The following is a 25999-nucleotide window of genomic DNA, read 5'->3' as shown; positions in this document are numbered from 1 at the left end:
CATTAATACCCACCCTGTAACAACCAGAAATGTCTCCATACATTGCCTGAATTCCCTTGGTGGGGCAAAATCACCCCAGTGAGAACCACGGGGTTATATCATTTTGAAGAGCATTTGTCAGATCTACCATGAGATGCATGCCCTTTGACCTAGCACTTGCACAGCTTAGAAACCTACTCTGTAGTATCTAAGCTGTGCTACTAAGTGGTAGCACACCAGATGGCCTTGTTCTTGTAGGAAAGCTTACTGGCTTGCCCTGGTCCTTTACAATATATCTTTTAATTGCGGCCTCAGTGTTGTGAGGCAGAAGTACTGTGATCCCCTTTTGACAAATGGAAACAGTGAGACTCAGAATTAGGGACTTAACTTCAAGTCCCATAGCCGGTAAGTAACAGAGACAGGAGAGAACATGGATGTAGGTCTTTTTACTCTAGAATTGGTCTTTGAACTGTGTCCAGGTCCATCTTAAATTTGCCAAATTCAAATTTGTATCTATGCTTAATTAGTCTCCTTTAAAGCGGCTTTTAGGGAAATTTTGGAATTATTTTGTGATGCTAAGAGACTTGGTCTGAAAAATGGAGCGCACTAGAGCTTAGAAACGCCTGGTGTTTGTTCTGTCTTGGGACAGAAGTATCTTTTTCAGAGTTGCCCATTTCCCCAGAAGTCAGGGATGAAATTGAACGTAGCACAGATTTCAGTACTGTTCACTGAGTAAAAGGAGCATACCACTGTTTGTTTACATAACAGTTTGTAACCCTTGGTGAAACCTGATGCCAGGTTTTCTTCCCCCTCTCCAACATTCTTGTCTTTCTCTTCACCAAGAACTCCTGGGCTCACGTGTGGAGAAGGGGGCAAACACAAATTGGTAGTTAACTTATTTTACAGCTGAGTAATTACTGCTCCTTTTTTCCCCGTCATAGGCCTGTAAAAGAGGAAATTCTGATATTGTACGACTTGTAATTGAATGTGGAGCTGACTGCAATATTTTGTCAAAGCACCAAAATAGCGCACTGCATTTTGCAAAGCAGTGTAACAACGTGTTGGTGTACGACTTGCTGAAGAATCATTTAGAGACGTAAGTGTGAGCAAATATGCCATGGTTAAGTCACAGAGTCTGTTTGGACACATCATAATTAGAATGGCCTGTGTATAATTGCTCAGACGAAGATTGTTAAGTGGAAGTCCTGATGGGTTTCTGTTCTCAAAAGATCATAAATTTAGTAAGTGGCATATGAATTATTTTTCTGACAGTTATTGAGGTCTCAAACTTTGAAATTTAATACTATCCTATCTAGGACTATCTACTTGAAATCTTAGTTATGCTCGTAATTTGGCTCATGCTTTCTTAAAACTGTTTAATCTGTAGTTCCTTTTTTTTTAATAGACAATTTTTCAAGCAGTTTTAGGTTCACAGTGAAGTTGAGCCAAAAGTACAGAGAGTTCCTACATATCCTCTGCTTCCATATATGCACAACCTCCCCTCCTAACATCTGTCACCAGAGTGGTGCATTTGCTAAAATCAGTGAACCTACAACGACAGTTACCATTCAAAGTCCATAGTTTACCTTAGGGTTCACCTTGGTGGTGTGCATTTTGGGGTTTTGACAAACATGTAATGATATGTACCCACCATTAGTGTCATACAGAATAGCACTGCCCTAAAAATTCTCTGTGCTCTGCCTGTTCATCCCTTCCTGCCCCTGCCCCTTGACCCATGGCAACCACTGATCTTTCTGCTGTCTCTATTGTTTTGCTTTTTCCAGACTGTCATGCAGTTGGAATTGCAGTATTGCCCTTTTCAGATTGGCTTTTTTCACTTAGTAATATGCATTGAAGATTCATCCACGTCTTTTTTTTTTTTAATTTTTGTTTGCTTTAATTCCAGTTAGTTAACAGTATTATATTTCAGCTGTGCAATATAGGATTCAACAACTCTACATTACTCAGTGCTCATCACTCTTAATCCCCTTCACTGATTTCCCCCATCCCTCCACCCACCTCCCCTGTGGGAACCATCAGTTTGTTCTCCATAGTTGTCTGTTTTTTGGTTTGTCTCTTTATTTTTCCTTTGTTCATTTGTTTTGTTTCTTAGATTCCACATACAAGTGAAATCATATGGTATTGTCTTTCTCTGTCTTATTTCACTTAGCATTATACTCTGTTGATCCATCCACATTGTTGCAAATGACAAGATTTCATTTTTTATGGCTGAATAATATATATACCACCTCTTCTTTATCCATTCATCATCTATCGATGGACACTTGGCTGCTTCCATAATTTGGCTATTGTAAATAATGCTGTATAAACATAGCGGTCCTCCATGTCTTCATGGCTTGATAGCTTATTTCTTTTTAATGTTGAACAGTATTCCATTGTCTGGATGTACCACAGTGTATCCATTCAAGTTCATTATTTTTCAAACGAATTCTAAATCATTTTATTTCAATTGAAAGTTCATACAAGTAATATAGTAGCTTTTTCCTTAAGAATTATTTTGGCTTACTCAGCCATAGGGGAAGGGAAGGAAAAATAAAATAAGATGAAAATTAAGAAGGAGGCAAGCCGTAAGAGACGCTGAACTCTAAGAAACAAACTTGAGGGTTGCTGGAGGGAAGGTGGGGGGGGGAGGGATAATCGGTGATGGTCATTAAGGAGGGCACTTGATGTAATGAGCACTGGGTGTTAGATGCAACTGATGAATCACTAAATTCTGCCTCTGAAACTAATTAAAAAAAAGTATTTTGGCAACACATAATAGAAACTTCACAAAGAGTAGTTAATACAAGTAAGGTGTTTATTGTTCAAAATAATACAGAGTCCAGGGGTAGACAGCTGTGGGCAAGAAAAGCCACTCTTCCCCTTTTCCTCCTCCACCACACTTAGGGTGTGACTTGGATCTTCATGCCTGCATGATGGTTACTCCAATTCCAGGATCTATATTCTAAGCAGGAAGTAAGGTAAATTTCAGACGAGAGACAAAAAACAAACCAAAAGGGCATGTATGTGTGGTGAGTCTGCCCATGTTGGCAGCCTTTGCTGGGAGCCTTACCCAACTGGTAATTTCTCTGTGTGTCCATGACCCAACACAGTGGATTTCCACTCCTAAAACCGGAATATCCTGGGCAAACCAAATGAGTTGGTTACCTTCCCAACAAGATCTTTTAAAAATATTTTCTGAATTAGCACTGATCATTTTTTAACTGCCTTCTAAACTAAGTACTATAAAGACGTGTATGTGTGTGTGGCAATTCTCAAATTTATTGTTTAATAGAATTTTCATTTTCTTTTTTTTTTTTTAAAGATTTTATTTATCTATTTGACAGAGAGAGACACAACGAGAGAGGGAACACAAGCAGGGGGAATGGAAGAGGGAGAAACAGGCTTCCCACCAAGCAGGGAGCCCGATGTGGGGCTCGATTCCAGGACCCTGGGATCATGACCTGAGCCGAAGGCAGACGCTTAACGACTGAGCCACCCAGGCGCTCCTAGAATTTTCATTTTCATTAGACAAATAAGTATTGAGTGCTGTCCGTATGCCAGGAACTATTCAGAAGGCCAGGAAGATGGAGACAGCAGTGGGGGAGGGGGAGGAGACTTGCCCTCTTAGAGCCTAAATTCCCTGTGACAACATAGACAGTAAGACACATAGTGTGTCAGATGCTAAGTGCTAAAGAAAAATAGAACGGGAAAGCAGGATGAGTAGGAAGTTACATTTAAAGGTTGATTTGGGAAGACCTCACTGGTATTCAGCAGTTTGATAATATGACTCATGGTTATTTTCTACATTGATATTAACAACTCTTACTATCCTTTTTGACTAGACTTTCAAGAGTAGCAGAAGAAACAATAAGGGATTACTTTGAAGCACGTCTTGCTCTGTTAGAACCAGTTTTCCCAATAGCATGTCATCGTCTCTGTGAGGGGCCAGATTTTTCAACGGATTTCAATTACAAACCGCCACAGAACATCCCAGAAGGTAAGTCTTTGTTTTTCTGTTTGAAAAGTGACACTGTAAATATCAGCTGATTTTTAATCAGATGAGATTGGGCGTGTTCAGGGTGGTATGGCCATGGGCTATCAGTTGATTTTTAAACAGAACTCTGTGAACATAACCTTAACAGAATCCCATTATGTATAATAATTATGTAAAATAATTAACAGCAGAGCTACTCTGGCAGAAAAAAAAAGAGACCCAGCTGAGACCTACCATCCCAGGTGACTTTGAGGGATCCACAGAGCACTGTGTTAGCACTTGTTTAAAAAGCAAGGGGGTGCCTGGGTGGCATCTGACTACTGATTTTGGGTCAAGTCATGATATCAGAGTTATGAGATCGAGCCCTGAGTTAGGCTCTGTGCACAGCAGGGAGTCTGCTTGAGATTCTCTCTTTCTCTCTCTCCCTCCACCCCCCTCAAATAAAGAAATAAATCTTTTTTTTTTTTTTTTTAAGATTTTTTTTTATTTATCTGAGAGCGAGAATGAGAGACAGCATGAGAGGGAGGAGGGTCAGAGGGAGAAGCAGACTCCCTGCTGAGCAGGGAGCACGATGCGGGACTCGATTCCGGGACTCCAGGATCATGACCTGAGCCGAAGGCAGTTGCTTAACCAACTGAGCCACCCAGGCGCCCTAAAGAAATAAATCTTAAAAATTTTTTAAAAATGAAAAGCATGGAAGTTGGGCCTGTTCTTTCTGCCCATGGGTCCTGTCCCCTGTGCTTTAATGAAACCACCTTTTTTGCACGAGAAGGGAAAAAAATAAAGTATGGAAGTTGGATCTTAATAATTGTACTACCTTTTGTTAAAATTGAGTTTTATTAAAATTTAAATTCAAATTCAAATTGTGAGCCCAGAATCAGTGTTTTTCCTGAATTTTATTAAAAGAAAAAGTCAGTGACTTGGCCCATAGGAAAGTTGAGTAGCAGGAGATGGGAACTTCAGTTTTCCATCTGAAAACTAGCCTCTGCTTAACAGCTGCTCTGCAGGCAAGGGGGACCTTGCTTATTCTTCCTAGCCTCTGCTTAACAGCTGCTCTGCAGGCAAGACCATGACACGGCGTGGTCCTTCTCTAGAACACAGACGCAGCATGTTTAAGTGGAAAGAACACTGCCTTCATGAAAGTAGGAAGCTGGGTTCTGGCTTTTTTGTTAAACAAAAACATCCATTTAAAAAAATACGTATTGGGCGCCTGGGTGGCTCAGTCGTTAAGGGTCTACCTTCGGCTCAGGTCATGATCCCAGGGTCCTGGGATCGAGCCCCGTGTCGGGCTCCCTGCCAAGCGGGGAGTCTGCTTCTCCCTCTCCCTCTGGGCCCCCACCCTTGCTCATGCGTGCTCTCTCTCTCTCAGATAAATAAATAAATCTTTAAAAAATGTATGTATTCACTGATGAAAATTTAAAATACAGCCATAGCATGAAAATTTAATTAAAGACAGCTATTCATAACACCTATGTTTAGTGAACTTGACGTTGAAGAATCATTTGTGGTTTCAGCTGTCCAAGTGGATCGTTTACATTGCTGGGTAGTGAGCACGAGGTTGGGGAACAGGGTGTAGGGGTGGCTGAGCTGATCTGGGCCAGTCTCCCAGCATCCACAACTTACGGGCTTCAGTGCACCTGGACTGCCTTAAGGTTACCGAATTTTTTTTCTGCACATGCACAATGTCTGTGGCCAGCAGAGAGCTTGTTAGAGATGCAGATTCTCAAGCCTCACCCAGGCCTGACTCTCAGTTGACACTTTGGTGAGATCTCAGGTGATTTATGAACACACTCAAGTTTGAGAAACACTGACCTTGGTTCCTTGATTGTGATTTTAACACCTAGTTTGGCTGGAGAAAGCATTTATACTGATACCATGAAACAACAGCTAGCAAACTGATTAGGGTTCCTCGTGTCATTTTTTATCTATGAAATTCAAGTATTTGTCAGAGTAGAGCTAATGAACACACCTTCCTTAGATCTAACTCATTTTGGTTAGAATAAACAGCACCTGAAGGATTTTCACTGTAGACCACTAGTCCCCATTCAGGCCATTTTGAAGAGTTACCACCACTCTCTTTCTCTATATAGGCAGTAACAAACAGTCCCAGATCAGATGCTCGTTCATAGTGGAGCTGAAGGGAAAAAGACAAGGAACGGTCCCTATATTGTCTGTAGGCCTTTTCTTCTTTTGAACCTTAGCACTTTGGGGGCGGTGGTGGGGGTGGGTATTGCATTTTAAAGCTGGAGAGCAAAATCAGTATGACAAACCTTAAATAGCTTGAAAGGCGAAGAGAGAGAGCCAGGGGCTCAGCGTGTCCTCCTTTCCCTGGGACCAGAACAAATAAAGCCAATGGTTCCTTGGGGTCTCTTTTATGAAGTCTCCTCTCGTTTATAATTGGGCTGGATCAGTGCTTTTTCATCTTAAAAATGGCTTACCAGAAAGGTCATAGAGTTCATATATCTATTTTGTTAAAATAAAAGTATGGCTTTGTTTAGAAAAGTGAGTCATGCACAGCATTTTGGATATTCAGTGGAAGCTTCAAATCTCATGGTTTTTTCCCCCCCAAAATAAAATAGGTTTTGGTATTAATCAGAAAATTTGGAAAAGGCAAAATACTATGTGGAAGAAAGTGGACAGTCATTCAAACCCACACCCAGAGAGAACCGTCATAGAAGTTTGCTTCTATGGACATTTACACATTTAGCAGCAACTTTTAAATACTCATTTTTTTAGACCAAAATTAATGTAGAAAAGCATATTTTAAAATATTTGTTCCATGGACAAAAAATAAAACGGGTCTGTGGTTTGAAAAATGCTAGGTAACACCAAGTTTTGAAATTGGACTCAAGATTGTCTGGCGTGAGTGGGCAGCAGGCGGGGTTGTATACCACCAGGCTTACTGAGGGGACCGCTCCCAACTTGTACAGCTGCGCCTTCCTCAGAGTTGAAAGGTGGCCATGGTAGGATTGGTATTAAAATCTATGTTTACACCTCCCTTATTCAGGCTCTGGCATCCTGCTGTTTATTTTCCATGCCAACTTTTTGGGTAAAGAAGTTATTGCTCGGCTCTGTGGACCATGTAGTGTACAAGCTGTAGTTTTAAATGATAAATTTCAACTTCCGGTTTTTCTGGTAAGATTTTCTGTAGTTCATTACTAAAAAGTATATTCTTCTAATCCAGAAGCACAGATGACTTTTAATTGTGTGTTTTAATAAAATGTTAATTGTAACTAAGCCAGGTGGAAATGAGGCAATAACCCCTAATTATAAAGTAAAATTATCCTAAATTTTGTCAGTAAGAGTCTGGATTTCTCATGTTGGATATATATGCCTTAAGTTAACGTTTAGGACATTCTGAATATAAATTCTTAAGGTATAATAAACATACTGTCTGATTTTTATTAAATATTCTGCCTTTTCCCACCATCATAATTACATTCACCTAAAGGAAATTTAGGAAATTTTAAAAATACACCCATCCTGTGCTTCAAGTACCTAGAACATGGGTGTATTTATGCTTAGTGTTAATGTGTGTAGCTTTAGGTAACCAATATACTGTAAATTTGGTTTATAATAAAATAAATATTAGTGGCTTTATAAACTTTAACAAAAAATGGTCTTGAAGAATCTTTGTGTATGTTTCCTTTTCTGTACTTAGAATTCTTTCCTTAGGCTGAATTAAGCAAAATCAACTGTTCATGAGGATTTTTAACACTCATGCTGTATATGGCTGGATACATGCTAATCCTAAAGATTTATCTGGATGCTGTTTTTGCAGATAAATCTTACAAGCTTTTTTGCCACTTGTATCTTTTTAATAAATCGAGAAAAGTAATCACAGCAAATTGATCTATATAACGTATAAAATTTGTGTTCTTTTATGTCTTTGTAATCTGAAATGTTTTTGTTAAGATAGTGATGCTCTCAGATGTAGAAGTTTGTCTGAGGAAACTCTGACTGGTTGGTGTCTCTCCTCTCCCTAGGATAGTCATTTTGTTTACTCGTTCAGCCCTGCTGCAGGCCTCAATAAACTCTTCATAAGGTTGACGGAAGCGCCTTCTGCCAAGGTGAAAATCCTTTCCTCACATTTAGTGCAGCTACTTCTGTTGCTACGCCAGATTACTTTATCATCAGCAGAAAAACATTCCAAGAATGCTGTGTTCCTGGCGTGCCTGTCCTGGAGACAAGTGCTCTCCGGGATAGCAGTGCACCAGAATCTACAGATGTGTTAGACATAAATTGTGTGTCAAGAAAGGGACTGATGGTAAGGATGCATCTCTCCGGTATTGAGCAGTCGGAGCTGTATTCTGGCCTTTGTTATTTAATGTATGACATTTTATGTATGTCTCCAGGATGTTCACTAAACATTGAAGGTGGACCGAAAGCTTATGTAACAAAGAGTACAGTTATTTACTATAATAATTTAAAAGTCAAATCATAAGCACTTGGATTTTTTTTATTATAAGTGATAACCTAACACCCTGAATTGATAACCAATTTGAGAACATTGCCAAGTAAGACAGACAAATCTTGGTTGAGTGTTTTCCCTTTTCTAAGAAGAGAGAACTCAATGGAGGTATCTGTACTGATGCTTATGCCTATTTTCTTTCAATAGGTTAAGCTGCTAATAGGTGCATACAGAGTACAGCTGCAGTGACGGAATGGAGAGTTGGGATGGAGATCTTTCCAGATCTGTTTTGGGACTCTGGCACAGCTAACACCTCCAGATTTGAAGTTTCATCTGTAAACCTCTTGCAGTTTCAGGCCTGTTATCTGTTACAGGCTCTAAGACAGGACATGGTGGTTCTAATATATTATAAAATATAGATGTAAGTATTTGTGCCAGTGTTCTGAAATCTCGATGTTGTCTCCAGACTGCATAATTCAGTTTTTCCACAATGTGGAATGGTACATAGGAGAATTATTTAAGAAAATTAAAAGTCTTTTTTCTAACTTGAAATTTTCTACTAGCCCTGGTGAATTTCTGCGTTAAAAACAATTAAGTGTATATGTGATATTCAGGTTACCGAAGCACTAAGAGGTGTGAATTTGCTGCCCTTGAAGGATGACTTTCTAACTTGGTAGGCAGATTCGAGGGAGGAGGTTGAGCTGTTTGTAATATACAGTTGCCACAGATCCTGAACTGGAGGTGACAACTGTGTGTATTTGCAGTCATCCTTTATTATTCGAAAAGGTAATAAATCAGAATCTAAGATACAGCAAAAAAAATGTAAGCCAGGACACTATAGGGCCTAAAAGAAGATATTACTTGTGGACTTTTGTCCTTGTTCTTGGACTCCATCAAGTAATTTTCAAAAGCCAGATCCTGTGCCCTTATTAAACGAACACTGGGAAGGCCAGCCAAGGTTTATTTGCCACACTGTGCCTCGTGTGAAGAGTTACTGCTTCTAGAGATTCCCCACAGGTCTTTTATAGTCTCTTACGAACTATGTGGCCAAATAAGAAGTCAGACTCAGTCTGGACTATGGAGATGTATAAAATTATTTAGTTCCTGATTGGTTTTATAATTTACAATTTTAATGAAAAATTTTCAGACTGTCCTATAGTAGACCACATACATTGTATAGACATTTCAGAGAGCCATTTTTACTTTACATACTGCCTTTTCCTACATTGTTCTCAATAAAACAAACACCAAATATTGGTCTGTTTTCTTTCTATCTCAAGTCTCAGGACTTCAAAACAAGGGGGATACTGATGTGTAATTTTTTAGCTAAACGATGGCTGGGATTGGAATTTTTTCATCCGTACTGAGTCATGCATGACTAGCACTGTATCTGACTTCATAGTTTCTAGGAAAAAAGAAAGATTTGAGTTAGCAGCAGTGGTAGGTCAGGGAGAGTGAGGGAGATGGTACCTTCAAATAATACATATAAAAGAAATGTTTTTTTTTTTTTTTAAGATTTTATTTATTTATTTGAGAGAGAGAATGAGAGAGAGCACATGAGAGGGGGGAGGGTCAGAGGGAGAAGCAGACCCCCTGCTGAGCAAGGAGCCCGCTATGGGACTCGATCCTGGGACTCCAGGATCATGACCTGAGCCGAAGGCAGTCGCTTAACCAACTGAGCCACAAGAGAAATGGGTTTTTAAAGAATGAAAATTTCTGTTCTGAAAATCATGCCTATTAACCGCACACATTAGAAGGCGATGTGCTGTTTATCTAAGAGGCGAGGCAAGGCTGGCTAGAAATCCAGTAGAAAATCTGATGAATAATTTCTTTATAGAGGTTTAGGTTCAGAAATATGAAAGCTGTTTATAAGAGATGAAGAAACTGTTAATTATGGAGAAATTGAGCAAGTTATTTTGACAGAAGCAGAGTTAGGGAAGGAAGACAAAAGCGTGAGATTATTTGGGGTAACACAACCTGTTATGTCCATCTCAACGTCTACCAGTTATGCCAGATGCGGTAATGAATCATGTAAACACGGCTTTGTCTGTCTGCTAGTAGTAGAGCCACACAATTTAATACCTTTTGTTCTAAACTACAGTTTCTCTACAGCCAGATGAAAAGCACACCTGTCCACTCTGAAAGTTCTGGTTTCTTAAGGATGGAGAATCTTGAATGGTCTAGAGACTCACACTTGAGTGGTTTCTTGCTGGTTCTCTGATGAGGCAACTTAATTCCATCAAATACTGATAATGCTGCTACTTTGACATTTAAATGTGTACAAAGTATGAGCCATGGTTTCTCTGGAAAAGCAGTTCTAAAAGCAGCACCTTACCAGGTTTACAGATTTGTTTAGTGCTATAGGTCAAAACCAAAGCAGTCTCCTTAGAAAGTATATACAATACAGAATATGTAACTGAGCTTTATATCTACGCCATGGGCAATCTTTATCATTAAGCAGATCGTGAAAATGGGATGCATCACCGTTCAGCCAGACTCACTGAGAAAAACAAATAATACACATTTTTATTTCAATTTTATTTTTTAAAATTTTTTTAAAGATTTTATTATTTATTTGAGAGAGAGAGAGGGATAGAGCACAAGCAGGGGGAGCAGCAGAGAGAGAGGGAGAAGCAGGCTCCCCGCGAGCAGGGAGCCTGATGTGGCGCTCGATCCCAGGACCCTGGGATCATGACCTGAGCCGAAGGCAGATGCTTAACCGACTGAGCCACCCAGGCGCCCCTCGATTTTATATTAACTTAAAAAAAATCAGGGGCACCTGGGTGGCTCAGTTAATTAAGCATCTGCCTTCAGCTCAGGTTGTGATCTCGGGGTCCTGGGTTCGAGCCCCATGTAGGGCTCCCTGCTGAGCAGGGAGTCTGCTTGTCCCTCTCCCTCTACCCCTCGCCCCCCCAAGCTCGCTCGCTTGCTCTCAAATAAAATTCTTTAAAAAAAATCACCCTCAGCCATTACTCCTTTCCGGTGCATACGGCAGTAAGGACATCATAGGCGGGTTATTCAAATTAAGTTCTGTATCATTCAGATCTGGTCCACTCTAATGAATATGGCTCTAGTACAAAGCATATTATACATGCTTTCTTTACCTGCAATAGTACCAAAGAGCAGCATCCAGTATCCAACTACTCAAATGTTGAACAGCTACAGTTAGGGAGTTTGGTTTCGCTCTGAGAACAGGGCATTTGCATACACTGTCTTCCCAAGTCATTCCTGTGTTACTTTCAGTGAAATGTCAGGTTGCAGTTTGAAGCCCAGGTGCTTTTAGAATTGACCCAGTGTTACACTGGCAGCTTTCCAAGTAAGAATTTATTAGTGCTGGAAAAAGGCTTTTGCATCCAGAATGTCAACAGTGAAAGGACCTGATAAAGCATTTACCATGCAAGTCTGGTGTCTTTAAAGCAAGGAGGATGATTAGCAAAGACCAGGGAAAAGGAGGATTGTAATATACACCAGAATTATCAAAAAGTGATTTATGAAATAAGGTAAGCATTTGAAAAATTTTAATATTTTATGCAGTTAATGTTTCATAGCCTAAAACTATATAAACCCCTAAAATTGTTTTAAATTTTTGAAACTTTATTGGTCCAAGTGTTGGCTAAGTAAGTGCAGAGAACCACTGATAGAACCCACACTGCTTTCCTCCATCCTGTGCTGACTTGCAGATAATGCTCCTTTCAGACCAAATCTGGGATTTCTAAGCCTTACATCTCCCTCCAAGTACAGAAGAGCATTACTATTAAGGTAGAAAATTGTAATTACAATGAGTCACAATCAAGTAAGGACCAAATTAAAATTGGGAAATAGTCCTATGCCAACATCCAAAGCTCCCAAGGACCCCAGCTAGAATCTAACCCTAATATTGGGCATCAGTTTAACTTGGAAGAAAGTAATTTTCCACTACTCTACAACACACTCTGCCTTGCTCATATCCGCCATTCTTTGCTTTCTTTGGGCTAAAATATATATGGCTTTAGTAAAACACGATCTTTCTCACAACAATGTCAGATTCCACAAGTAGCTCCTTATCCTGGGGACTGACCCAAAATGGCAGGCCACGTGTGGTTGTAAAAAAATCCCTCTAATGGTTCCCACTTACAGAGAGTTGAAAGGGAAGTTTGTTGGTTATTCTGTATTTGTGGAATACTACTTTCCATGGCAAGACCACACACCAAGGGGTAGGTATACATCTTTTTTTTTTTAATTTTATTGTTAATCACCATACATCATTAGTTTTTGATGTAGTGTTCCATGATTCATTGTTTGCGTATAACACCCAGTGCTCCATGCAGAACGTGCCCTCTTTAATACCCATCACCAGGCTAACCCATTCTCCCACCCTCCTCCCCTCTAGAACCCTCAGTTTGTTTCTCAGAGTCCATAGTCTCTCATGGTTCGTCTCCCCTTCCGATTTCCCCCCTTCATTCTTCCCTTCTTCCTTTTTTTTTTTTTAACATATAATGTATTATTATTTGTTTCAGAGGTACAGGTCTGTGATTCAACAGTCTTACACAATATACATCTTAATGAAAAACAACAAAAAAAAAAAACCACCTGAATGAAAATGGAAGTTTGCATTATTCCAGATATTATTTTAACCAAAGAAAACTCCATGAGGCATAATGTCAAATGTTAGGATTACTCATACATCCATAAGCTGCTTGTATGGAGTAATAAATTCACAAATGAAATGAAATTTGTTTTCTGGCTTGTTTCTCCTGTGTCTTTAAAAGCATTTCTCCCACAAAATGACCTGAAAAAAAAAAAGGTAAATTCTTTGTTAGCAAATTAATATCTACTGTATATTTTCCGTTGGAAACACAGAAGTTTCAGTCACAAAATAATTTGCTAGGCTAGAGACACTGAGCAACAGACCTAAAAAATATTCAAGAACTGAATTAATAACATTGGACCTATAAAATTTTCTTCAGTAATCCACCTCTGTAATTAGTATTTTGTTGTGAGCTCGTATAGAGATTAAGTGCCGAAAGAGTTAAATATGTTAATGTTAAAAAAAAAAACACACACACAAAAAAACAGTGGTTCTGAAAATGCAGTCCCTGCCCCAGAGCAACACTAGCTGTTGGAAATGAGAACTCTCAGGCCCTCTAAATCACACATGGTGGGTCTGCAGTCTGTTCTAACAAGCCTCCAGGGGGTTCTGCTGCCCCTTGAAAACATGAGAACCACTGTTTCAAAGGATAACCTGAAGAGACCCAATTTTTAATAAGACTTGGGCATTTTATTAACTTCTAAAACTTAAAAGTTAGTATCTTCCTGAAATGACTTTCTTTTCCGCTGACTAGAAAATCTGTAATGAAAAGCAGTTATTTTAAATAAACACTATTCATCTCTTACCAAAATTAACTTCAAAATCCTAAAGTTCCAATGAGAGATCCACTTGACAAGCTTTTAAGATCTCTCTGATAGGCACAAAATGCCACAGCTCGGATCTGCGGCACAGTTAGCCTACGCACATTAAATTTTTTCCCCTTTCCCACATATTTTGAGATTATTTCTTCAAATTTTATTTAAGGGGCTTACCAAATAAAGCAATTTAAAAAAAAATTTTTTTTTAAGATTTTATTTATTTGGCAGAGACACAGCGAGAGAGGGAACACAAGCAGGGGGAGTGGAGAGCGAGAGGGAGAAGCAGGCTTCCTGCAGAGCCAGGAGGCCGATGCGGGGCTCGATCCCAGGACCCTGGGATCATGACCTGAGCCAAAAGCAGACACTTAACGACTGAGCCACCCAGGCGCCCCAGCAATTTAAAAATTTAATACCAACAAAAGGTCTACAGAATATTTACAAAGTAATTTTCTAATTTCAAAAGGCAATTCTAATTTTTTAGTAACTCCCTAGGTTCGTGGGTCTCCAACAGAAAACTGTTTACCTGTTAAAAAAAAAAAAAAAAAGTTTACCTGGACGGCTTTATTTTTTTTTTTTTAAGTAGGCTCCATGCCCAGCATGGAGCCCAGTGTAGGGCTCTAACTCACGACCATAATGAGATCAAGACCTGAGCTGAAATAGTCACTCAACCGAATGAACCACCCAGCAGGCACCACCCCCCCTTATTTTTTAAAGTAATCTCTATACCCAACGTGGGGCTTGAACTCCTGACCCAGAGATCAAGAGTCACATGCTCTACTGACTGGGCCAGCCAGGCACCCCTACCTGGAGGCTTTTAAAATAAAATACTGCATTGCTGGATCCCACCCCCAAGTTTCTGTTCAGTAGCTGGACCTGAGAATGTGCATTCTTAAGCTCCCAGATAGTCTAGGGACCAGCTTTGAGAATTATTACACAAAGTTAATTTTCTAGAGCTGGATAACAGAATGCAAAACAGAGCTCTCACATTTTTGTCCTGCACCGGCAGCAGCTACTTTAAAAAGGTGAAATTTCTCAAAGTTTGCGTATGTCAGCGCTTCTCACACAATGTGCACTCACTCATTCAAATCCCCTGGGATCGGGTTAAAATGGGCAGTCAGATTCACTAGGTCAGCTGTGTGTTCTGAGATTCTGCACTGCCAAGAAGCCCGGAAGGCTGATTCTCCTGGTCTCTGGGACCACACTTGTAGTAGCAAGAACAGAAGAGATGGTTTATCATCACCAGATAAAGTAGTTAGGAAAGAAATACCCTTAAAATAATACTTTCTGCATCTATTAGGATGCTAGTATACCATCACTGGAATTCTGTCCTGAAGGTCACAATGTAAATGTTTCTATAAAATTTTATAGCTAACTTAACAAAATAATAGGAAAATTGTTACCTTTACAAAAGGTGAAAGCAGCAAGGAAGATATGGAGCTAGTATCCCTAGTACGGATCTGAATTTATGATATTAAACCATTTTTAGGATTACACACTTTCCAAGGAACTTCTAGACTTGGGATCACTAAACACCAAGAGGGAATTTCTTTTCTTAGTAAAGACCTGTTTAATATGTCATTTCTACTCTCAGTTCATTTTTACCTGAAAACAAATACTAACCGTGAGGAAAGACGAGGGCAATCTGGAGATAAAACTAGCCTCCAACTTTGCTCAGAGAGAAGAGCAGTGACCCTGGGGGCCCCTTAATACAGGCAGAGAAGCAGAGGTTTCAGCTCCCGCTGTAAACTATTCATTGACATTCCACTAACTCAAAGCATGGGGACCATGACATATGTTCATGAAGTCAGCAAAGTCAGGATCAGGAAGTACGGCTAAGGAAACAGAAGCAAGGAACAATGTTTTAACAGACAATGACTGACCTGAAAGGAAATACTGACACCAGCACTTCCTAGTCTCTGAACTTGATTCATGCCAGAAGCCAAAATTCAGGAAGCTTCATCCATGTTTTCTTTCACCCTCCTAGGAATACAAAAAAATCAAATTTAGCCAGTTTCAATAATCAATAAAATGGCATAAGTGTTAAATTGTAAAGTTCTTAACAGTAATCAGTTTCCATTTGGTAAAGATTTTCCTTTGAATTCATTTTCTTAGAGAACATCAACAGACTTAAAATTCAGTTCAATTTGGGACGCCTGGTGGCTCAGTCGTTAAGCGTCTCACCTTCGGCTCAAGTCATGATCCCAGGGTCCTGGGATCGAGCCCCGCATCGGGCTCCCTGCTCGGCGGGAAGCCTGCTTCTCCCTCTCCCACTCCCCCTGCTTGTGTTCCCGCTCTCGCTTTGTCTCTGTCAAATAAATTCTTTAAAAAAAATATTCAGGGGGCGCCTGGGTGGCTCAGTTGTTAAGTGTCTGCCTTCAGCTCAGGTCATGGTTCCAGGGTCCTGGGATCGAGCCCCGCATCGGGCTCCCTGCTCCGCAGGGAAGCCTGCTTCTCCCTCTCCCACTCCCCCTGCTTGTGTTCCCTCTCTTGCTGTCTCTCTGTCAAATAAATAAATAAAATCTTTAAACAAAAAAAAAATTCAGCTCAATTTTATGAATGGCATAAATTTACACCACTAAATCCTAAAAGTTGAATCTCCCAAGTCTGCTAATAATTTTAAAATATTATTTTGCTAAATCCTTAGTTTTTATTTCCATAGGCAGGCCCTCTTTTCTGCATTGTTGATCCCTCAGCACACCACTGCTTGAAATCTTATAATCCAAAATTCTACAGAGGATCCTGATCCCTACTCTAATCTGCAACATTTTATTCTACTTGTACCAGGGCAGGGCACACAAATGTGTCTGCTGTGCTCCATCAGAAAAAGACTTACCTAATCCTAGTAATTCCTTGGGCCAATGTTATTGCTCCAGAGAGAGAGCACTAACCCCAGATTTTTCATTGGAATACAGTTTTAGGTGTATTATCTCATCCTTATAAAGTGTATCTTTTAACATACCTGAAGAGTTAGTACAAGAGTACACAATTACAGTTTAGAAATAAATATACAAATTTGTGCTCAATTTTTTTTAACTATTAGGGTACATGACCTGCAAATACTAGAAATACCCTAAATTAGTATAGTTTTCAAAACCCATGTGGGTCTCAAATACATCTGAAAATTGGATGGAGTATGAACAGTTACCCCCCACCCCCAAATTTGCATGTAAAAAAATATGAACACAAAATTCTGCATGTAATTTAAGGGGATTCCAAATGATCCAACAGGACCCATGGTCCGTTATAAAACCTTAAATATTTTTCAAACAAGGCATGCCAAAAAACAACAAAAAATTATCTTTTATACATTTCCACCTACAAGTAGCATTCTACTACGCAGGATCCTGTCAGTAAAGTTGGTTTGGTATATATTTGTACTTCTATAATTATATTGCCTTTAGTAAAGTTAAGGCAGACAAGAATGGAACGCATAAACCAAACTGCACAACCAGACTATTAAAATACTATCTTCTCAACTTTTCAAAAATGTGAACCCGCCATTTACAAAGCATTCATTGCCTATATTGAAACCTAGAAAGGTAATCTCTAGAATTATCCAAGTTCAGTTGCCAGTATTTAGTCTTTAAAAGGGTGGCTTAATATCTTATTCAATATTTAAAATCACTAGCATTCTGTTTAAAGTGGTCTTACAAAGAAGTGACCAGGTTTATTGTACATTGGACTGTAATCACCACTAATAAAAGAATTACAGTGAGCTACTGCACACGTACATCCATTCCATGATACTCCTAATTTGGATGTAAAGTCTGTAAAGTCCTAGACAGTTGATACATATATTTTCTGATGCTGAAGAACCTAGCTGTCTCTATCAAAGTGATACTGTCAAATATTGGGGGGGGGAACACCAGCCAATAATTACATTAAAAGAAAAGGTCTCCCTTAATTGAAATCTTAAAGCACAACTGTAAAAGACTATATGATACCACTTTGGATGAAATTGGTCCATTTTCGATTTTAGGATAAAACTGGGTCAATAAAAATTGCGTATAAGTTCATGTTTGATTTTACCCTCCCATGCCAAAACATAGCTGTTGTTAAGAGTGAAAAACGGGAGGCGCCTGGGTGGCTCAGTCGTTAAGCGTCTGCCTTCGGCTCAGGTCATGATCTCGGGGTCCTGGGATCGAGCCCCGCATCGGGCTCCCTGCTCGGCGGGAAGCCTGCTTCTCCCTCTCCCACTCCCCCTGCTTGTGTTCCCTCTCTCGCTGTGTCTCTATCAAATAAATAAATAAAATCTTTTTAAAAAAAAGAGTGAAAAACGGCTCCTCTAACCACACCCTAATTAGTCAGAAATATACAATATTTTCTGATGATTTTCTTAAAGAATAAAACATTAAAGATATGGAAGGCCCATTCATAACAGTCAATTATGTAACAATGCACCTAACATTCTCCCCTCTTTGAGTTAGAGAAGGTATTCTTTTCCACCGAGTACACAATCCTTATATTACATATAATTTGTATTATGTAATATATAAATTATGATAGTACATTCTAAGAAAGGAATGTATAAAATATAGATACTTCAGTAAGCATGGAAGCGGAGCAATACTCTACAAAGCTGTTCAAATTACAACAAATTGTGAATACCCAAGAAACAGGATTTTAGCAATGGCTCATGTTGAAAACGCCTTGCCAGAAATCAACGTAGAAGATAATGATTTCCATGCATCCGTTTGACAGACCTGGAGCAGTTCCTGTCTGCTGCTAAGGTTTCCACTAGAGATGCAAGAAAAAAGTGTCCTCGCGCTTTCTCTCTGTCTCATTATGGCAGTCAAGATTGAATGGGGGAGTACACGGAAAAACCAGAAGAATTTCTGCAACTCAGAAATAACCTTGTCAACAATGAAATCTTGTTTTACTCCAAAGTATCTGAAATTTGAGTTTGAGAAGTGTTGCAAAAGGAAAAAAAAAAAAAAAAAAAAAAAAAAAAGAAGATAATGATTTCCTCTGAAGTAGATTCCCATGGTATCAAGCATGAAAGAGCCACATTCTTTACTGACATGCTCTGCAGCAGGGTTTCCCTTCTGAGGAGCTTATGTTCTGAAGTTTGAGGTATGGAGGTGGGAGGATATCCATGTTATCAAACATTACCATCAGAGAGAGCTTATATGGAATAGAGCTCACAAACTAATATGATCCTTTGCTTTCATGACAAAGACAAACCACACTACTGGCTGCTAAAGCAATAAATAAACCAAATGCTATTACAGGCAATTCACAACAGTGAAAATATGTAACATACTCCTTACTGAAGTAATTTTACTTCAATGTTAACTAACAGATTCTCTTTAAGCAACAAAGAATAGGGGCGCCTGGGTGGCTCAGTTGTTAAGTGTCTGCCTTTGGCTCAGGTCACGATCCCAGGGTCCTGGGATTGAGCCCCGCATCGGGCTCCCTGCTCAGCGGGAAGCCTGCTTCTCCCTCTCCCACTCCCCCTGCTTGTGTTCCCTCTCTCACTGTGTCTCTGTCAAATAAATAAAATCTTAAAAAAAAAAAAAAAGCAACAAAGAATATATCTTTGGGGCGCCTGGGTGGCTCAGTTGGTTAGGTGTCCAACTCTTGATTTCAGCTGAGGTCATGATCTCAGGGTCCTGGGATTGAGCTCCACATTGGGCTGTTCACTCAGTGGGGAGTCTGCTTGAGCATTCTCTCCCTCTGCCTCTCCCATCTTGCGCAAGCATGCTCTCTCTCGCTCTAAAATAAATCTTTAAAAATAAAAATAATAATATATCTTCAAAGAGTATAGGGAAATAGTGTGTGATTAAGTGAATAATATATCCAAAGAAATTAGGCCAAAAATTCAAAAGCCATCATCTCCCAAGGAAATGAGTAAACACCCATGAAAGTAGCAAATCTCTAAAACAATGGACAATACTTCTACAAGTTCATCCTTTTTGATTTAATACAATTTCAACTGATAAACAAATGATATAACAGAATACAGTTCCAGTTAACTGAACAGTTAGTTGGAAGTTATAAAGACAAAGAATTTTGACATTTTAAATTTTCACCTCTTTTGGATTGAAAACTGGCAATAAGGGGGACCTGGGTGGCTCAGTCAGTTGGGCATCTCGACTCGGTTTTGGCTCAGGTTATGATCGGGGTCAAAGGATCGAGCCCCACATTGGGCTCTGTGTTCAGTGTGGAGTCTGCTTGTCCTTCTTCCTCTGCTCCTCTCCCGCTTGTGCGCTCTCTCTCTCTCTAATAAAATCTTTAAGACAAACTGGCAATAAAACAAATATAGCAAACAGGGCTTTGATTTTTTTAATCAAATCCATGTATCTTCTACCCACATTAGCATGCCAGACATCATAATAAAAGTTCAATTACATAATAATTTCTATTTTCCAGCTGTATTTTACAAAAAGCAAAAGTCCATAAAATGAACATTCAATTCTGCATTCTCAACATCATCTGGCTTTCCAGAATTCTAATCAAGATGTTTTTTTACATCATAGGTTATACACAGATGGAGTTTTACAATGGATAGCAATGAAACCACACATCCTAGTGATAGTCATTCCCCCTTACCCATGGTGTCGCTTTCTTTAGTTTCAGTTACCTAACAGTCAACAGTGGTCCAGAAGCAGATAATCCTCTTCTGACGTTCTGTCAGAAGGTCAATAATAGCTTAATGCTACTTCACCATGCCTACATTGTTTACCTCACTTCATCTCATCACGTAGGCATATCACATCATCACCAGAAAGGTAACAGTACAGTAAGACATTTTGAGAGACACCACACTCATGTAACTTTTATTACTATATACTGTTATCATTGTTCTATTATTAGTTATTGCTGTTAATCTCCTCCTGTGCCTAATTTGTAAATTAAACTTTATCATAGTTATGTACACACAGGAAAAAACATATTTATAAGATTTGGTACTATCCACAGCTCAGGCATTCACTGGGGTTCTCTAAAGTGTCCCCCTCAGATAAGGGGGGGGGGCAGGACTAGCAATGAGGGTATGAAAGGCAAAAATACTTCACATAAAAAAGTATCCGAATAGCCAAAAAGTATATGAAAAGTTACTAGGTAAATGCGTATTAAAAACCACAGTGAGGGGCACCTGGGTGGCTCAGTTGGTTAAACGACTGCCTTTGGCTCAGGTCACGATCTCAGGGTCCTGGGATCAAGCCCCGCATCGGGCTCCCTGCTCAGCGGGAAGCCTGCCTCTCCCTCTCCCACTCCCCATGCTTGTGTTCCCTCTCTTGCTGTCTCTCTCTCTGTCAAATAAATAAACAAAATCTTAAAAAAAAAACAAAAAAAACCCCACAGTGATACACCTCTACATACTCACTATAATGGCTAAAACAAACATGACAATACTGAGTGTTGGCAAGAATGTAGAGCAGAACCAAAATCATGTACACTGCTCATGGGAGTATAAAGTAGGACAGACACTTTGGAAAATTGTTTGGCAATTTCTGAGAAACATACACATCCTCTATACTCAGCAATTCCATTCCCAGATATTTTCCCCAAGAAAAATGTAATGTGTGAATGACTTGTACAAGAATGTTCATAGCAGCTTTATTCATAATAACCCTAAACTGGAATCTACCCCAAGAATATGTCAATAGGACACTGGATAAAAAAAATTTGGCATATTCACTTAATGGTACACTATACAGCAATAAGAGAGAACCAACTGCTGATATTTGCAACAACACAGATGAATCTCAAAAACACTATGTTGAATGAAAGAAGCCAGACACAAAGAGTACACATTCTATGATTCCATTTACATTTTTCAAAAACAGGCAGAAATAATCTGTGGTCATCAAAATAAAAGAGTGGTTGCTTTGATGCAGGATGTACTGCGTGGAAAGGAGCCCCTAATAGGAGGTTTATGAAAAATGAGGCTGTCAAACCAAACAAAACTCACAATTTTAACTGACAGGCTATTCCAAATTTTTAAAAAGCAGGATTTTAAGGTTTATTTTTTCCCAAGATTATTTAAGTAATCTCTACACTCAAAGTGAGGTGTCACAACTCTGAGATCAAGGGTCACATGTTACACAGACTGAGCCCGCCATGCACCCCGGGATTTGAAGTTTTTTTAAAGAATCAGAAAAAGATTAGAACTCAAAATTAAGAAGTAAGTACATAAAATAAGGTCTTGTTTGAGTAAATAGGTAAGAATCATTTATAAATACTGTTAAATAACACAGAAATCTAGAAAATATTAAAGAAAAACATAAATGGGGCAACCAGATTTTTTAGAAAAAGTTTACTGATACATATGATATATATATATAATATATACACACACACCATCTTTTCTCCAAAGGTCAAGCACTCATATGAAATCAATAAAGTACAAATTGATTACTTTTATCATACATAATTAATTCTTAGAAATCTCTAAGAAAAGTTGTAACTAACTCAGTTTCAAGGTCCCAGACCTGTATATATTTTGTAAGGCAATGTGATGTCAACAATGGCTTGTGACTGAAAGACACCACTGAAAAATTTCAGACTTAATTTCATCCCCAAATTCCTACAAAGGCATTTCAATCCAAAAAAAAAAAAAAAGCAACACTATCCTCTTGTGATCACCTAAGATTTCTCAAGCACCCCTCCCCCCAAAGCCAAAGAAAACATACCCTTGATCATTGCCTAATCAAGGTTAAGTTTATGTTTTTTTTTTTTTTTAAGTATTCTCTATGCCCAATGTGGGACCCAAACTCACAACTCTAAGATCAAGAGTCTGAGGCGCCACAGGGTTAAGTTTTTTAAAACAAGTTGGAGTACAGTAAAATATATAAATTGCATTTTTAGTTCAAGATAAAAGATGGTTATTACGAACTTACCTGTATGGCTTCCACTATTTTCTTTAAAAAGTTCAGTATTTCAAGTAAATTATTGATATTTAATGTATCAACCATGTTCATATATATAATGAAAAAAGCACTGGAAATTAATTAGCAAATAATATTCAACAGTCTATTTTTTACCATATACTTAAAACCACACAAAATAACAACTACTGTTACCTACTTTGAAGAGAACAAATAAATCAATAAGAAAAACACTTCTTGCAGAATCCACCGCAGGGAGAGAAAGGGGAACCCTCCTACACTGTTGGTGGGAATACAAGCTGGTACAGTCACTCTGGAAAATAGTATGGAGGTTCCTCAAAAAGTTGAAAATAAAGCTACCCTATGACCCAGCAATTGCACTACTGGGTATTTACCCCAAAGATACAAATGTAGTGATCTGAAGGGGCACATGCACCCCAATGTTTATAGAAGCAATGTCCACAACAGCCAAACTATGGAAAGAGCCCAGACGTCCACCAACAGATGAATGGATAAAGAAGATGTGGTATATATATATATATATATACACACACACACACACACACACACAATGGAATATTACTCAGCCATCAAAAAAATGAAATCCTGCCATTTGCAATGATGTGGATGGAACTAGATGGTATTATGCTAAGTGAAAGATAATTATCAAGTGATCTCACTGATACATGGAGAAAGAAGGCAGAGGATCCATAGGGAAGGGAGGGAAAAATGAAACAAGATGAAACCAGAGAGGGAGACAAACCATAAGAGACTCTTAATCTCAGGAAACAAACTGAGGGTTGCTGGGGGGCGGGGAGATGAGGTGGCTGGGTGATGGACACTGGGGAGGGTATGTGTTATGGTGAGTGCTGGGTGTTGTGTAAGAATGATGAATCACAGAACTGTACCCCTGAAACAAATAATACATTATGTTAACTTAAAAAATTAAAATATACATATAGTAAAAAAAAAATTAAAAAAAAAATAATCCACTACATGTTCACATGCAGTAAATATCAAATGTTACACTGGGGAGAAATTACTTAAACATCATTCAAGTATAATCTGCACTGTTATCTGTTGATTATTTAAATTTATTTAAATACAGGATAGAAAACAGGTGCTCAACTAAATCAGTGATGAAAATACTTTGTCCTGGACACAAGATACCAACACATGTTCTAAAAAAGGGACTGAAAATTCTAAAAACAGACAAGTTAAAAATTTTGGTCACTGGGGGCGGGGCTCAGTGGGTTGAGCCTCTGACTCTTGGCATGATCTCAGAGTCCTGGGATTGAGCCCTGTGTCAGGATCAGCGCAGAGTCTGCTGGAGAGTCTCTGCCTCTCCCTCTGCCCACCCCCCCCACTCACACACACTCTCTAAATAAATGAATAACTAAATTTTTTTTTAAGATTTTATTTATTTGACAGAGAGAGAGGGAACACAAGCAGGGGGAGTGGGAGAGGGAGAAGCAAGCTCCCCGCTGAGCAAGGAGCCCAATATGGGGCTCAATCCCAGGACCCTGGGATCATGACCTGGGCTGAAGGCAGACACTTAACCGACTGAGCCACCCAGGCACCCCTAAATAAAATTTTTTAAAAAATTTTGGTCATTTTAAAAATGTGCAAAATTTCCTGTTTGATTACCACTGTGTTTGAGAAATTAGGCTGTAGAAACACCAGAAAACACAAAACAAGGCATTAAAAAAAAAAGTCATAAATCTCACTTCTCAAACATTTTGTGCCTCCGGATCATTTGTAAGTGCAACATACTCCCAATCAGCAAAAGCTCCAGATGCACTGCACTGTGTCTCATCAGAGCCCAGGAGGCCTTCATGTCTCCCCTTGGCAAGGAGTTACAGGATCTGAATGGTGTGTGAACCTCAGAACTCCCTGCAGTCCCTTTTTGTTTTTTAATTAATTTATTTATTTGAGAGAGAGCATGAGCAGTGGGGAGAGGCAGAGGGAGAGGGAGAAGCAGACTCCCCACCAAGCAAGGGGCTGGACACAGAGCTCAATCCCAGGACCATGAGATCATGACTTGAGCTAAAGGCAGATGCTTAACCGACTGAGCCACCCACGTACCCCTCTGTAGTCCTTTTTAAAAACCATTTATGCTACTTATGCTATTTCCCATTTTCAGCACCATCAGGGTTTGTTAAACATTCCCAGTAATTTTGCATTCATTCAATTTTGAGACAAAACTGTGTGGTATAAAATCTCATTTGGGTTCTGCTAATAACTTCCAGTATGATCTTGGAAAAACAGCCTGTTCACTGATTCAACAAATTGCAGTGAGCACCTGTATGAGAGTCCTTTTGCTTTGGGGAATTCACAATACTATCCCTCAGTAAGTCAGAAGGCCAAGAATTGTCTATTAGGTAAGAATCATTTAATTTAACAGAAACTTTAACTGAAAATGTTCACATACTAATAACCACCACTACTGTAGCAGAATACAAAAGAACAGGCAGGCTTTTAAAGACTTCCCAGTCTGGAATGGAAAGCACAAAATATGGGGGCACATTCCTACTGAGAAAATAAAAAACAAAGTTGAAATAGTTTTGACCATTCTAAACTGTGTGATAGTCTACTGAAAAATAAACTTCAAATGTTAACATGGGTAAAAATCAGACAAGTTTCTCATTTCCCAAGGGTCATTTCCTTCTTTCATTTCACTGGGTTCTATAGGCAACCTCTCTCTAACTTGGGAGGGCACACTATTCCCCAAACTTTCATCAATATCATTTGTAGACATACTTTATGACCATTAATGCTACATCCGTTTATTCTCTCTCCCCTCTTTTGGTCTCTCTAATCTTCCTTATCTCTTTATCAATAATCTTTGAAGACCAAGCCACCATTACCTTTCACCTTTTTTTTTTTTAAAGATTTTATTTATTTATTTGACAGAGAGAGAGACACACAGCAAGAGAGGGAACACAAGCAGGGGGAGTGGCAGGCAGAGGGAGAAGCAGACTCCCCGCAGAGCAGGGAGCCTGATGCGGGGGCTCCATCCCAGGACTCTGGGATCATGACCTGAGCTGAAGGCAGACGCTTAACAACTGAGCCACCCAGGCGCCCCCCTTTCACCTCTCTTTACTGGTCTAATTGGCATGCCTACTTTTTATTCTGGCTCTCTTTCAGTCAAGTCTCCATGAGTAGCTAAAATTCTTTTCTAATACATAAACTAGATCATGTCACTACCTGGCCCAAGCCTTCATGATTTCTCATCAAGAAAAAAAATCTCGGGCGCCTGGGTGGCTCAGTCGTTAAGTGTCTGCCTTCGGCTCAGGTCATGGTCCCAGGGTCCTGGGATCGAGTCCCACATCGGGCTCCCTGCTCCACGGGAAGCCTGCTTCTCCCTCTCCCACTCCCCCTGCTTCTGTTCCTGCT

At 39.3% G+C, this 25999-nt stretch overlaps 1 protein-coding gene and 1 non-coding gene across 2 annotated transcripts in view; both read left to right on the top strand.

Moving 5' to 3' along the window:
- MPHOSPH8 (M-phase phosphoprotein 8) overlaps nt 1-9595 on the top strand; it is a 53295-nt gene extending 43700 nt beyond the window's left edge. The window contains exons 10-14 of the mRNA XM_021678206.2: nt 921-1075; nt 3825-3979; nt 6984-7111; nt 7963-8046; nt 8595-9595. Of these exons, the coding sequence (XP_021533881.1) occupies nt 921-1075; nt 3825-3979; nt 6984-7111; nt 7963-8046; nt 8595-8636 (564 nt within the window). The 3' untranslated portion in view covers nt 8637-9595. The remainder of the gene's footprint in view (nt 1-920; nt 1076-3824; nt 3980-6983; nt 7112-7962; nt 8047-8594) is intronic.
- An 8861-nt stretch (nt 9596-18456) lies between these two features.
- LOC123324487 lies at nt 18457-18590 on the top strand. The gene has a single exon (XR_006539850.1). It is a non-coding gene; the product is annotated as a small nucleolar RNA SNORA31 (small nucleolar RNA).
- Nucleotides 18591-25999: the final 7409 nt, after the last annotated feature.

This window comes from Neomonachus schauinslandi, chromosome 3 (assembly GCF_002201575.2).
Source record: "Neomonachus schauinslandi chromosome 3, ASM220157v2, whole genome shotgun sequence".
NCBI classification, from domain to species: domain Eukaryota; kingdom Metazoa; phylum Chordata; class Mammalia; order Carnivora; family Phocidae; genus Neomonachus; species Neomonachus schauinslandi.
This window is presented reverse-complemented; position numbering and strand designations above follow the sequence as displayed.